The sequence below is a fragment of the Saccostrea echinata genome, unplaced genomic scaffold (assembly GCF_033153115.1).
Source record: "Saccostrea echinata isolate AGI-Se365-2 ecotype Australia unplaced genomic scaffold, CSIRO_AGI_Sech_v1 ptg000014l, whole genome shotgun sequence".
Taxonomy (NCBI): domain Eukaryota; kingdom Metazoa; phylum Mollusca; class Bivalvia; order Ostreida; family Ostreidae; genus Saccostrea; species Saccostrea echinata.
In genome coordinates, this window is record NW_026889763.1 from 1,018,571 (window position 1) to 1,032,274 (window position 13,704).

Below are 13,704 nucleotides of genomic sequence, written 5' to 3' on the forward strand. Positions count from 1 at the left end.
GTTGCAGTTATGATTCTACATCTTTCAAAAAACGATAATTCAAATTAATGCTTTTATTTACTTTTTTGGACTCCTTGCTTTGTCTGCTTTTTAAAAATCCCTGTATTATCCCTCAGGTAAGTTACAAATACAATTTTGATTTTCGCTTATGACGTTGCACTTGCACGGCGTCAAACGTTTGTAACGTCAAAATCAAACGCATACTTTAACCTTTTGACCCCCCCCCCCTCCATGTTTTGTATGCTGTATAGCTTTCCACACATACGAAAGCCTGTTATAGGATCAATCTATGGGTGAAAAAATTAAAAGGCGTATTAATCAAAGGCGGATCCAGCGCCGGCGGGCAAAGCGGCCCCCCCCCCCGTCTGATTTTTGTTGTTGAAATTTTGTTTGTATAACAAGCATTTACCTTCAGTTTAGTACATAAATTGATAAATGAATTCGGCAGCTTACGGAGGCTTTGCCTTCGACCCCCACCAGAGCTTTGCCTTGGACCCACTGGGGGCTTCAATGCAGCACCCAGACCCCCTGCCTCCTACTGCCCCCCCCCCCCCGTTGTGAAATTCCTGGATCCGCCACTGTTAAAAAGGCGTAATAACGCCCTTTATTACATTTTCAATAGTGAAATACTGTGATTTATTTATTGAATAAAAGTGATATTCTCTCACAGTGTGAAAGAATACCAAAAATGATATTCTCTCACAGTGTGAAAGGATATCAAAGTAAGTAAAAAATAATTTCTGGACTGTCATAAGATAGAGATAGTAACTAAGCATCTTGATAGAGCTAAAACTGCAAATTTCTTCCTAAATATGTTGCTAAAATCCATGCTATGTAATGTTTTCAATCTGACACACAACTTCTAAGCTATGACGTCTCAACCGCTCAACTAAGACGTCAAGCTTATGACGCTGTGTTAAGAAAAGACAGAGGCAAAGGGAAAATCAAAGAAAATGTAATAAACAGAAAATTCAATGTTTTGTAGATGAATATGGAATTTATTTCACTCGTGAGACAGGAATTTCTGATATTTTCACTCGTGCTTTGCACTCATGAAAATATCAAAAAATCCTGTCCCACTCGTGAAATAAATTCATATTTCATCTACAAAACATTGAATATCCTCCATTTAGAAAGGCGTTATATACGCCTTTTGACGCCTTTATTGACGCATTTATAACGCCTCTCTAAAAGGCGTTATTATAGGCTTTCGTAGAAAAGTACATGTGGAATGTAAATATAGAAAATTATTCATAATTACCTTTGTGGTTTTTAAACGGTTCTCAAATTGTGTAACAAAATAAATACACCAAAGATTGTGATATTGACAATTCAAGGGATTTCAAGTAGAATTATATAGTATTTTGGTATTTTGTATTATATAGTATCGTGGTATTTTGCACAAATGTTATTTATTAAAGTAGCCATAATTCAATGACAAATCCTCGGGAAAAATTACATATTATTATTATTGAGGAAGGTGTCGCCTGCGGTGCGGATTCAGGATTACTTTTCCAGGGGTTCCATCCCAGTCAAAAAAAAAAATCTAAGGCCAAGCTTTGAAAATTCTTTGTTTGCAGTTGCCGACCTAAAATTTTTATAGTGGGTATAGGTAGGTATGTATTTTTTTTTTTTAAATTGTAGTTTTCAATTTTTTGTTACATAACAAAAGTAGGCTTACTTAACATAAAAAAGGTAAAATCCATTTCCAAAACGTGAAAAAAAAACCTATTTCGTGATGGGATCCACGTTTTCTAGGAGGTGGATTTAAAAAAAAAATCATTTTTTTTGCTTCAGTGTATACAGTGTACTTTTAATAACTGCAAATTCCGGGGGGGGGGGGGGGTACGGACCCTCCTGAACCCCCTCCTCCCTCTAGATCCGCGCATGGTCTGACGTACCTTTAAAAGGGGGGGGGGGTCACTCTCGTTTTCGATCGAAAAAAAGTTTTAAAACATAATCTAATTATTATCCTAAGATAGTGCACTTAGTTTTGGGTTAGGTTTTTTTCTTTTTATTTGACAAATGCCTAATTAAAATATCATTTTTAATTACACTGAACTTGTCCAATTATACACATGTTATCAATTTGTTACTGTCAGAAAGAAAAAAATCCTGGCAGCAGATCCGGCGTCACAGAACTTGTACAGAACTTAAAAAAAGAGAGTTCATATTTCATAGCTATTTCACATAGCATCAAGTATCACAATATTTGATTTGCCTATCCTTATTTATATCCTAAATCTTGACATCGACAATGTACATGTAAATAAATACTTTCTAAATCTTTTTTTTGAAGTTACATATCTATTTAATCAAAATTCTTTCACATGATTTGCTCCGGAAATTTTTGTGGCCACTTTCAATTGTTTTGATTGACAATGACATTTTCACCAGTTCATCACACAAAGGGTTTTTTTTTACGGTGTTTGTTTCTTTAAACTGAAACAGACTATAAGGTATTTCCCCCTCGAAATTTGAACAGCTAAATATAGCTCTGAGGTCGATGAGTGGTAAAAGCCCCTACTTTTACAACGTAAGGGTTGTGTGTTTATCGAAAGGAATTTCCCGTTAATTCTGCGCCTAAAGGTAAGAATTCTACAATACTGGTTAAAAGTTGTGGAATCCATCGAGTCTATTTTATGAATTTTTCAAAGTTTCAGCGATTTCAGAGCTTAATACAACACGGGAATATAAAAACTGGACATTTCTTGACCAATACATCCACTTGTGTCACGTTTTGATTATCGATTTGTGCAAGAAAGTGTTGGTTTCGCATATATTGGTTAGGTGTGTTTGAAAGTATTGGATATACCGTGTTTGATGTGTCATTTAGCTTAAATATTTTGTTTAGATGGCGACAGAAATGACCAGGAATAATTCTACAGAGTCTTCGTTGTCTGTGCAGCAAAGTCTTGAACAGGAAAGGGACTGTTATAAGGAGAAAGTAGAACACATGAAAGTTCTTCTGAAACAATGTCAAGCTGAACTCCATACCTATAAGATCCGCCACGGGGGAGTAGAAACTTTTTCAAGACTCTTACAAGAGACCAAACAGGAAAATGTTGGTCTTGTTAAAAAAGTGAAGACATTGGAGACGATAATTCGGAATTTTCAAAGTAGATTAATTAATAATGGGTTATCAGCAAGTCTCAGTTTGGAAGAAAGCGACGTTTTTATTCCCGGTACCTCGAAACAAGTTCTTGAAAACCTCTCTCGAGAAAACTCTCGATTAAAACAGCTTTTGAGATCGTCCCCAAACGACCCGGAAGAAATTCAAACCTTACAACAGGTAAGTATTTTGCCTCGTGATTGGCGGGTTTAAAGGACCAATCATTACGACCAAAGGAGAGAATTCTGTGTTTCCTCTCCCTAAAAACAGTAACATGTATATATTATCATAGTAATAATTTGTCTAGTGTTAAACCACATTCAAATAAGATTTACACAGAAATTTGACAGAAGATTAATTTTTTACAAAGGTCGATATTATAGTCTATACCTAACAAATCTTTTACATCCTGGTTCAAAGTTTTATTTGATGTGTGAAATTTTACAATTTCACACAATCTTTATTCTCAACTTGATTATTTTTCGAAAAATGAAACTGAAAAAAAAACTTATGTAAGGGGAAGAAGGACCTTTAGCTGAAAAAATACTTGTCATTCAATTTTTTTTTATATTTTGTATATTTCTTATTAAGTATGTCCCACATATCTTAAAGCAGTTATATCATTAGGTTTCTTACCTTATTTTAGAGATATTAATTGACAAATATTATGCCCTAAAGTATCTAAGTGGAGTTTTAATTCTCCGTTTTTCCGGGCTCATTACTCTGTCCATAATTGGATTTTTAAAGCATATATAAAAAATATGTAAGTGAACATGTATCTTTTAAAATATTTCAGAGTATGAATTGGGTTTAAAATTCGAAAAGGCAAGTTTCATCTATCACACTGCATCTGGATAGGGAAAATTACAAACTTTTTAAGACAACTTAAACAACAAAAAACGTAATTTACAAAAAATCCTTTATTTTTAAATTTACGTTGAAATGCAAGTCCTTCAAATTATTGATTAACTGTAAAAATTTTGAATGGTGAAGCTGACCTTAATATTGCACAGGACATCGTTAAAGACGACATAAGCAGGACAAAAACTCGTCATGTTTACATTTCTCGAGTACGGGAAAAACAAACTATGACGTCACACGTAAGCTAAATTAAAGCGAAATAAGATATACCTACGTAAGATTTCCGTCATCAGCCATGCAAAAATAATTTTTGTGTTCCCCGTTTCTCAAAATACTTCATTCTATACTGATTATGACCTGTTTTTACATAATAATACCACCCTTGTATTCACCGAGTATGATCTTGCTGTACTAGCAGATCGTGTATGACGTCACCGACTTGTTGGACGCACAGTTTAAAGAAACAGAGAGTGGATCAATCTTTTTTCATAATTTGTTAATGTTTACAAGAATGTTAAACTTTTCATTTTTTTAATATAAGATGGTAATTAATGAAAAAAAATTGTCAAAAATTTATACAAGAACTGATGCTTTACACGTTTTGCACTTATATAAATGGAGACTATGACGTAGTTTAACAAAGTTTAACATGTGACCATGTGTCCTTTATCCCCTTAAGGAAAGATAAAATATTATATTAATTTAAATGTTAATTATGTTTAAAGTATGTACTTATCAAATCAATTATATATAGATCTAATTATATTGTAAAAGTAAAAACTTTAACAATGTGTAAACGGCAAATTTCTAATAACTGCCAATTAAGTTTCCACTCGCCAACTTTCACATTATTTAATGTTAAAGAGTACTGTTAAATACTAGTACATGTGTGGTATATACATATATTATTGTCTTTGAATGATTACAGTGTAGTACATATATCACAAATAATGAATATTTTTTTGGATATTTTGAAAATGAGCTGGAAAATAATATTGTCTAGTTATAGAATACTGAAAAATGAAGTGAGGAAAGAAAGGGTAATTTTGTAAATATACATTGAAAGTACCACTGGTTACCATAATGTAAATTTTTTTCTCATCAACATGTGATCAATGTTTTATCCCTTTCTGCATTGACTTATTTTAAATATAGGCCTGTAAAGTCTCCAAATTTAAAGTCTCTTTGATGACATAATTTTAATATGATCTAAATATATCATAGCTCTCTATATTTGGTCAAATTAGCATTTATTTTTTTTTACCCTTATTAATCATTTTAATGCTATACTGGTACGTGGAAGTTATGTTGTGGAGCTATAGCTGCCAAAAACAGCAAATGTATTAATTAACACTTGATGTAATATACATACACAATTTTTATTATTATGTGCAGGCCCATAGGATGCAATTTCACCTTTGGGGGGGGGGGGGGATGGGGGCATAACAAAACATTTTCAGTTGAGGGGTGGGGAGGTGGAGGCACTAACAAGCAAAAATCGTTTTGATAGAAGCAAAAAAATTCACCAGACATTATTATTGAGGGGACACAAGCATATAGTTATTGTAGCTATGTTTTCTATTTCTATAGTATAATATACTGTAAACCAACTATTAGGCCATCAGTAAAAAATTTTTTGTTTGATGTACTCCGACCCAAATGTTTCAAGGTGGGAAGATAGTTTTTTTTAAAAAATATTTTCTAACATTTTGACTATCGCTTATAAATCACAGACTTTGAAATTTTCATCATAGACACCTGACAGCTAATTTTAAACAAATTAAATAAATTATCTATTTCTGTAAAATCTTTTAAGTATCTTAGAAAATTGATAGACCTTAACATTAAAAACAATACAGTTAGTCTATTTTTAAAAAAGAAAGAAATTGATTTAGAAGTACTGAAAAAAATGATTGGGTAGGGGCAATATTAATGGATTGGTCGGAGTACATCAAACAAATCATTTTTTATTGTTGGCCTTGTTCAAGATATCTTTTATTCGCATTTCTTTAGTTTGGAAGCCATCCGCGACAACTTGTTTTCTCGATGAAGGCAGCAGTCTACATAAATACATAGGTGAATAACTTGGTTCATGACGGATATTTCTCGCTCACGAATAAAAGTTGGTTTACAGTATATCAGCAAAATTATTGAATCCCCTAGCTCCTACACCATGTAATGCACAAATTTAGTTTGTGTGCACACTGGTATCTCATTTCACATCTAAAGTGACACCATTCCAACACATACTCCTCAAACATAAATGATATGCAGTGAGATCCTTTTTAATATGTAATCCCAAAATCAATTTTAATTAGGGATGTCAATTTTGTCAATAATTCATATTCGAATATTCAATGAAAGTATTCGAATATATTCGAATATTCGATAAAATAAATAAAATCTGTTTTATTTTAAACATACATCATCCTACTCTCATGAAAGGATTAGTGTAGGTATACTTATATTGGAAGTAAAATTGTATGAAGACTTTTGTAGGTGTACAATAAGAAATTCCATTTGATATTTGTCAATGTTTGAAATAAATAATTGATTTAAATGTAGAAAAGTATAATTTTACCAAATGAAACGTTTATTTATAGTAGCCCCACCTGAGGAACCAGTCGTCTCACAAAAGGCAAGATAGCTGTAACGCATTTTCAATACGTGTAATAAATTACAATTATCTGCCTGATAAGAGATATGATTATAATCTTTGATACAATGTAAACAAATATTTTCATAGACAATTTTCCTGGGTAATTAACTCTTTTCCCGATAATGAATATAAATTATATACAACCCGAGATAATCAAGTAATTTACACATTTATTCTGAAATTAAGCCCTTTACAATATTAATTACAGATTAATTTTATCGGACATTCATTCAATGATCAATTAATTTTATTTTGATAAGTATACTCTTCACGCCTTTTAGACATTCTTAGATTTCATTTGTTGTCCTTGATTCTTGATCCGATCGTATCTAACTAATAAAAACTATGAAAGTACGTTTTGTATTATACATAAAGCATTATTGTTCAATTCTTTATAACACCTTACTCGAAACAAAATACATGTAATTTAGAAGATTTATAAGATAAGAAAGTAGTGAAAGAAATCAGTCGATGGAAATTGATTGCTAGTAAATTAAACAGGGATAATTCCAGCATTGTTCTAATCAAAATTTATTATCACAGTAGTTCTTTTTATGAAATCTGAAAAAAACACACCGAATATTCGAATCTTAAATTCATATTCGAATATCAACTCATCGAATGAATATTCGAATGTTCGAATATTCGTTGCCATCCCTAATTTTAATGGAATCCAATTTACCTTCACCATTTCCTTCCTCTTTTCATTACTTCGTAACTTATTTATCCTACTTCAATTTTGATTGCTTGCCCACTTCAACCCTTCAACCCTTTCAAAATCAAAAGTACTTTCATTTATTAGAAAAGTTCAGAGGAATTTAATATCTAAGCTGATCATGTAGTTTATTGCTTAGTGTTTTAACTTCAGGTGTGGACTCAGGCGGGGATGCTTCTAGCTCACTCCCCCGACTAAATCAGAAAAAATTGTATCTCAGTCAAAGTTTTCACTGACATACATTGATGTAAAAAAGGTAAAATTACAGTCATTTATCTGTGTCAAAACAAGGTATACTAATTGCCAATTATCAGAGGCTTATGGGTTTTCCTCCCAAGTCCCGCAAATGTCAGTTGTCCTTGACCTGCTTGGACCTCGAAGGAACCCCAGACTCTTATACTATATAATATAGCACTCTCTCTAATACAAAATCATAGATCCTGTGCTTGAACTTTCAAAATTAGAGGGAAAATCCAGCTTGGATACCAGGGTTATTAAGTTATGAGTTTCTTTTTCTACATCCGTATATGATCATAATCTAATACAGTTTTACTTTTCTTCTATAGAAAGTCAAAGAGCTGACCCAGAAAAATTCCACCCTTCAACAACAGCTCGAATCGAAGGTCTCCCGCCTGAATGACCTTGAGAGAGCTCTGTCAAATTCTGCAGACGAGAAAGATGCTCAGATTCGACGGCTGACTACCACGGTAGAGGAACTACGAGAGAGCTCACGTACGCGAGATGTGTTGTGTTTATCTCTCGCAGAGGAGAAAAACAACTTACAACAACAACTGACAGATGTGGGGACCCAGTGCCAACAAATGGCTTTACGTCTGGAAAACAGCAAAACCAAACAAGGGGCACAACTCAAGGTAATTATTGCCCCATGTGAAAGGTCTGACTATAAAGAATAAAGGTCAGACCTACTCCACCTAATTATTTACGTACCTTTATTAAATATTATTTAATTAAACAGGTTGACAAAGGAATTAATAAACTTTTTTACTCTAAAGAAGAACAGGCTATGTACAGTTACTATATGCAAATGACTGCAAGCTTGTGTATTACTAAGTTATCTTTCTTGTAATTTTAATTCAAGCTTTTTATTCATAACTACTAGCAATTGAAATGTTTATTAATTTTTCTAATGATTAATTTAAGTTTTTTTTTCCAAAAAGGGATCAGACAAGTTTTCAGAGGAAATAGAAAGACTGAGAGAGGAAAACTTTTCATTAAAGTCCAAACTAGAAGAGGTATGTTTAAAAAAATATGAAGGGGAGGAAGAAAAAGGTTAAAAATGAACATGTAGAATAATGAAGAGATAAAATACAGTTGAACTTCATTGTCTCGAACTCTGATATCTCGAATACCACGGATATGTTGAAGTGATTTGGAAGTCACAACCCCTTATTCTTTAAGTACCTGGTACCCTCGATACATCCTCGGATGTCTCGAAGTTCTTTCGCGGTCCCATCGAGTTCAAGATAACAAGGTTTGACTGTATATTCATTTTCAAGACTTCTATGTCTTAGAATTGTAATGTTATACAAATGAAGTATATTACCTTATGTGAGTTCAACATTAATTCTACCATTAAAATTTAACAGCACACTAACAGACGGTAGATTTCACCCTCTCTACCAATACACACATATTTTTATTAGGGATGTCAACGAGTACCCGGTTAACCGGGTACTCGATCGAACGTCCGAGTATCAAATACTAAAAGTGGTACTCGGTTACTCGGATGTGTATTTTTTCTTATTTCAAAGAACATATTTTTATCAAAAACTTATCAAAAAAAAAAATTTAAATATGCATACGGTATTTAGCGTGTTGTCATCTACACCTGTAAAACACCCGTTATCGCCTGTGGCAGTGTATATACAGTAATTAGTGACCAATCACCTGGTACACAGCTGCTCTCACCTATTGTGGTCCATAATTTTTGGATGGCTTCAATGATTGTTTTCAGTGAACATCGTTTAAGTATGGTCTATTATCTTAAAATCAGTTTTAATGTTAATATATGGCAGCGAAATCGGACATGCATAGAAATGCTGCTACCCACTTCAAAAGTTGAGAAATATTTAGAAATAATTAAAGATTCAAAAAATGTTGAAAGTCAGTTTGCGTAGTAAGTTTAGTGTACACGGGGGAAACAACCAACATATGAAATAATATTAGACTAGCGATCCCAACAACGTCCGTACCTTCTCTTTCGCTAGTTTAATCATCACAAACCTGCGTAACAGATTGTCCTCCTTTTGCGTTGATGAAATAGATCCTAAACAATATTCTGATTTTTGATGTATTAATTGTGTCTTCTGTGTTTATTTGATAAATAAATTTAGTACCAAAAAATCATTCCCGTTGGACTCGATGTTTATATACATATATAAACGTGATAAAATTAGCTTTGGAGTTTAACAGAGCTTAACGGGGCTCAAGAAAATCGTAGGCGTCGAAAGCAATTTGAAAAAGGGGAGAGGGCTAATTGAAAGAGAAAAAAATTAAACCTGAAAAAAACTTAACAAGCAAAAAAAAAAAAAAAAAAAAGGAAAATGAAAATTGCAAATCGTCCGTCCAAACCCGAAAATCCTATTTCGGGGGGGGGGGGGGGGGGGGGGGGGGGGGGGGGGGGTACGATTGAACTTCTTTCAATACCATTTTTTTTCAAACGCCACCACTTACCTTTCTTATATTAGACTGCAATGTGCCTAGCTGTTGAAAGGGGGGGGGGGGGCTAAACCTACGCCCCAATGTTCAATGCCTATATTATGTCTACCTTTGCAAAAAAAGTGGGAGGGGAACAAAGCCCCCCACCCCCACCCCCCGGTACCGACGCCTATGAAAATTAACACACTTGTATTTATATTTTTACCGAGTACCCGGGTACTCGATCATAAAAACTTCCGAGTAACCGATTATCAAAAGTTGATCAATTTGACATCCCTAATTTTTATATATTTATATTATTATTTACCAAATTAAAATTTAAAAATTCAGAAAAAAAATTCAAGAGGAAAATTTCTGCATCATTATGGCTGTTCTGATTCCTGCAGACATCACTAAACAGTTCCAAGCTTTGGACATCCCGGTTTTATCATTTTAGTGATCCTAGATCATTCTATCTAGACAACAAAATGAAACAAAGATATTTGACAGGTAACGAAGATGAACCATCGCTGGCAATCCTACAACACAATGCAGGAGCAGAGAATTCAACAGCTGATGGCTGAAATGGAGGCTAACCAGGCTTTAATGGTCACGCCTGAGCGAGAGGAATCGATCAACCGTGCATTAGAGGAGGCCAAGACAAAGCTGCAGTCAATGGAAAATCAAAAGAAAGAGGTGAGTGACAGACTTACTGTATACAGGGTTATATGCCATTTCACACTTACATACAAATTTTGCCCTATTTAAAACTCGGACAGACACAGATTTGTTAAAGAGATAATACTATTTACTTTGAATTCGCCCATTTTAAACTTGCTCTCTTGTGATAAGGGGATAGGGGTGAAAATTAAACAGGTTGAAAATTTCACTGTATACAGTCTTCTTCAAATTTCCCAGTGTGCCAGGTTTGAAGTCAAGTCAATATGTTCAGCTAAGAGGTGAATTTTCAACACACTCCCTTCTGTTCCTCAGCTTACTGAACTTTACTGTAGATTCTTAAATATACGTGAGGCATAATTTCGTGAGAAGCATCACTCACGAAATAAAATTACTTGCTTTTATTTTTATGGTGCTAAAATTCAGTGTAAAATCTCTTGATCACCCGTCCACTCAGGAATTATTGTTCTTGCGATTTGACATTAAAGAGCAATTTCGTGAGAAGTTCTCTCAAAAAATAACGAACCTACAGTATACAAAACTGTTTAACTGTTTGGTTTTCTAGTTTCTTCTAACTGGTTCACCCAGTATCATACTCAGGCATACTGTAGACGTACTTTTTTCCATGGGGTCATAATTCCACAGAATCTCTATTTCTGTTTAATCCATGGGTAGAAAATTGCGCGGATTTCTTAGACTCTCACTATATGCCTCACATGTATATTAAGTACGATGGGACAAATTTCCGTGGAAAATGTGTGACCGTGTACATAGCATAAATTAATACCATGCGGAAAAAAGTACTTCTACCATATCTCACTTATGGAACATACTAAATTGTTTTCATGACATGTTTGCTAAGTGCAAATTGTGCAATGACTTACGCATTTTTTTCTCTATTATCAGTTTGAAACCAAATTAAATGAGGCCCTGACATACAATTCCCACCTAACACAGGAAGTAGAAAAACTCCGAGAGGAGGTGAACTCTCGTCGGGAGGGAACTTGTCTTAGCAGCAACTCCGAGTCAATTGAGGCTTTGAAACACCAAATACAGATATGTACTGAAGACTTTGAATATGAACGAAGTGACAGAGAAAAAGCTCAACACAGGATATCTCAACTCGAAGAAGAAATGAGACAAATTAAAGCTGAGAGAGATCGATATAAAACTCGACTGTCTCAGCTCGAGTCTGAAAATAGCAAGGTGAGATGTTAGATGTAGCAGAGTCTGGTAATCAGAAGAAGTGTATGATTCAGAATAAATTTGACCTAACTCTCCTGCTAAAATGTCCACTTCCCTTTTAAAATTCTGCTAAAATGTCCTATAAATCCTCCACTTTACTGGCAATTTGGCCAAAATGTCAGGTCGATCTGCTAAAATGTCCAATGTCGACCCCACTGTATCTGTCTGTCTAGTGATTTCCATATATGCGCAACAGAATTACATTGAATTAACATGTGATTAATTCATGATTTTATAATTACAGAGAGATTCAGTTGGCCGAAACCGCTTGCCTCAAGTAAATATGGAATATAACGTTCTCACCAACCAGTCACTTTATAATGACTTCAATCTAAATCAAGTCAACCAAGGCTATTCTATGGAGGTATGTATATGTACATTAGATACAATGTAAATTTTGTTTGCTCACCAGAGCATGAGGTTAGCTTTTCTAGCCTGCATTCATGATCTTAGCTTTATGTAGAGCTATAGTCTATAGTTCCTAAGTAGGGATAAAAAGTGTAAATTCATACACTGTGTTCATGCAATAGACCTAGCACTAGCTTAACTGCAAGGCTAGATAGCTATAATAATCTTGAACACAGCCCTGATCAAAGTTTGCTTACCATCTGTCTGTCTTTACTATTTGATTTAATTAATAGCAAGTTTTCATATTTTTCATATTTAGGCCAAATTCAACCATACTTAGTACAAGAACCCTTGAGTTTACAAATAAGAATCAAGTTTGTCCAAGGGAAGGATAATCCCCTTTCCAAAGGGAATACAAAGAAATGGTAAAATAAGAGTGGGGTTATTTATTATCTTCTATAGAATCATTGGTCCAGAGGAGAATAAACTTAAACAATTTGTTTAAAAAAAAACACCTTGGGCTTGGTTTATCCACAAGGGGGGGGGGGGGGGGGGGGGACAGGGTGTATATCTCCTTAAAATGCAACTGTGTCTGGGCAAATTTATAATGGTGCAAAAGAGTTTGTAAGAGTGAAGGGCAAAAATAACATAACATGGAGCAGTAATAAACCATTAAACAGAAATTATGAATCTGATCATGCTCATAATCAGCTAATGAAATTTTTTTAATTTTTTCAGACTCAGCTTGCTGCAAGGGGTCCAAGCCAAAGTCCAGAACTCAAGCCACCAAAGAGTTTGCCTGTTGATGTTAACCCAATTAAAGGTCAAAGGACAATGGATCAAGGTCACTCTGGTCAAACCGTCAGTTCTTCCTTTTATGCCGTGCAGAACATGAATGAAATAGACAGTCCTCCTCAGATGGACAGTACCTCACCTTTGACCCGACCTAGTTTTCCTAAAAATAGTCATGAGTTTCCTCCCCCTGATAAAGGAGATACTGATTTAGGTTTATCACTTAAAGTTCCATCTTTAAATGACCTTGATGAAATCAATGATTCAGAAAGTGAAACTGGTAATGGCCAAATGTTGTCTTGTCCAAAGTGTGGCCAAAGTTTTAGTGCTGATTGTCATGCACAGTTAGTGGAACATTTAGATGTCTGCTGTGATTGACCTTGACCTTTCTAACCTTTGACCTCTAAATCATACACTTGATGGTATTTTAATTAAGACATTGAATTTTCAAAGTCATTATGAGATAATTACTTGAAATTTTTCAAAGGAGGGGAGGGCAATATAAAAATTCCGGCTTGATTTTGACGTTTATAAATTTTAGGGACATTTTGGAAAAATTTTCATATCTTTAAATGTTTTACAATAGCAAAAATATTTCAGCCTATTCACATTTCATCCACAGCTATGATAAATAAT

At 34.1% G+C, this 13,704-nt stretch overlaps 1 protein-coding gene across 1 annotated transcript; it reads left to right on the plus strand.

Annotated features, from left to right (window-relative positions):
- The first annotated feature begins 2,526 nt into the window (after nucleotides 1-2,526).
- LOC133186607 (NF-kappa-B essential modulator-like) lies at nucleotides 2,527-13,704 on the plus strand. Its single transcript, XM_061321837.1, has 8 exons — nucleotides 2,527-2,589; nucleotides 2,855-3,292; nucleotides 7,914-8,219; nucleotides 8,526-8,600; nucleotides 10,516-10,701; nucleotides 11,590-11,889; nucleotides 12,173-12,292; nucleotides 13,015-13,704. Exons 2-8 carry the CDS (start codon nucleotides 2,855-2,857, stop codon nucleotides 13,444-13,446), a joined length of 1,857 nt encoding a protein of 618 aa, XP_061177821.1. The 5' UTR covers nucleotides 2,527-2,589; the 3' UTR covers nucleotides 13,447-13,704.

What these genes read in the sequence shown, in the direction of transcription:
- LOC133186607 (XM_061321837.1), top strand. Translation starts at nt 2,855, where the DNA reads ATGGCGACAGAAATGACCAGGAATAATTCTACAGAGTCTTCGTTGTCT. An exon ending in AAATTCAAACCTTACAACAG is followed by an intron (nt 3,293 to 7,913) that starts GTAAGTATTTTG and finishes TTTCTTCTATAG; the next exon opens with AAAGTCAAAGAGCTGACCCA. An exon ending in TAAAGTCCAAACTAGAAGAG is followed by an intron (nt 8,601 to 10,515) that starts GTATGTTTAAAA and finishes GATATTTGACAG; the next exon opens with GTAACGAAGATGAACCATCG.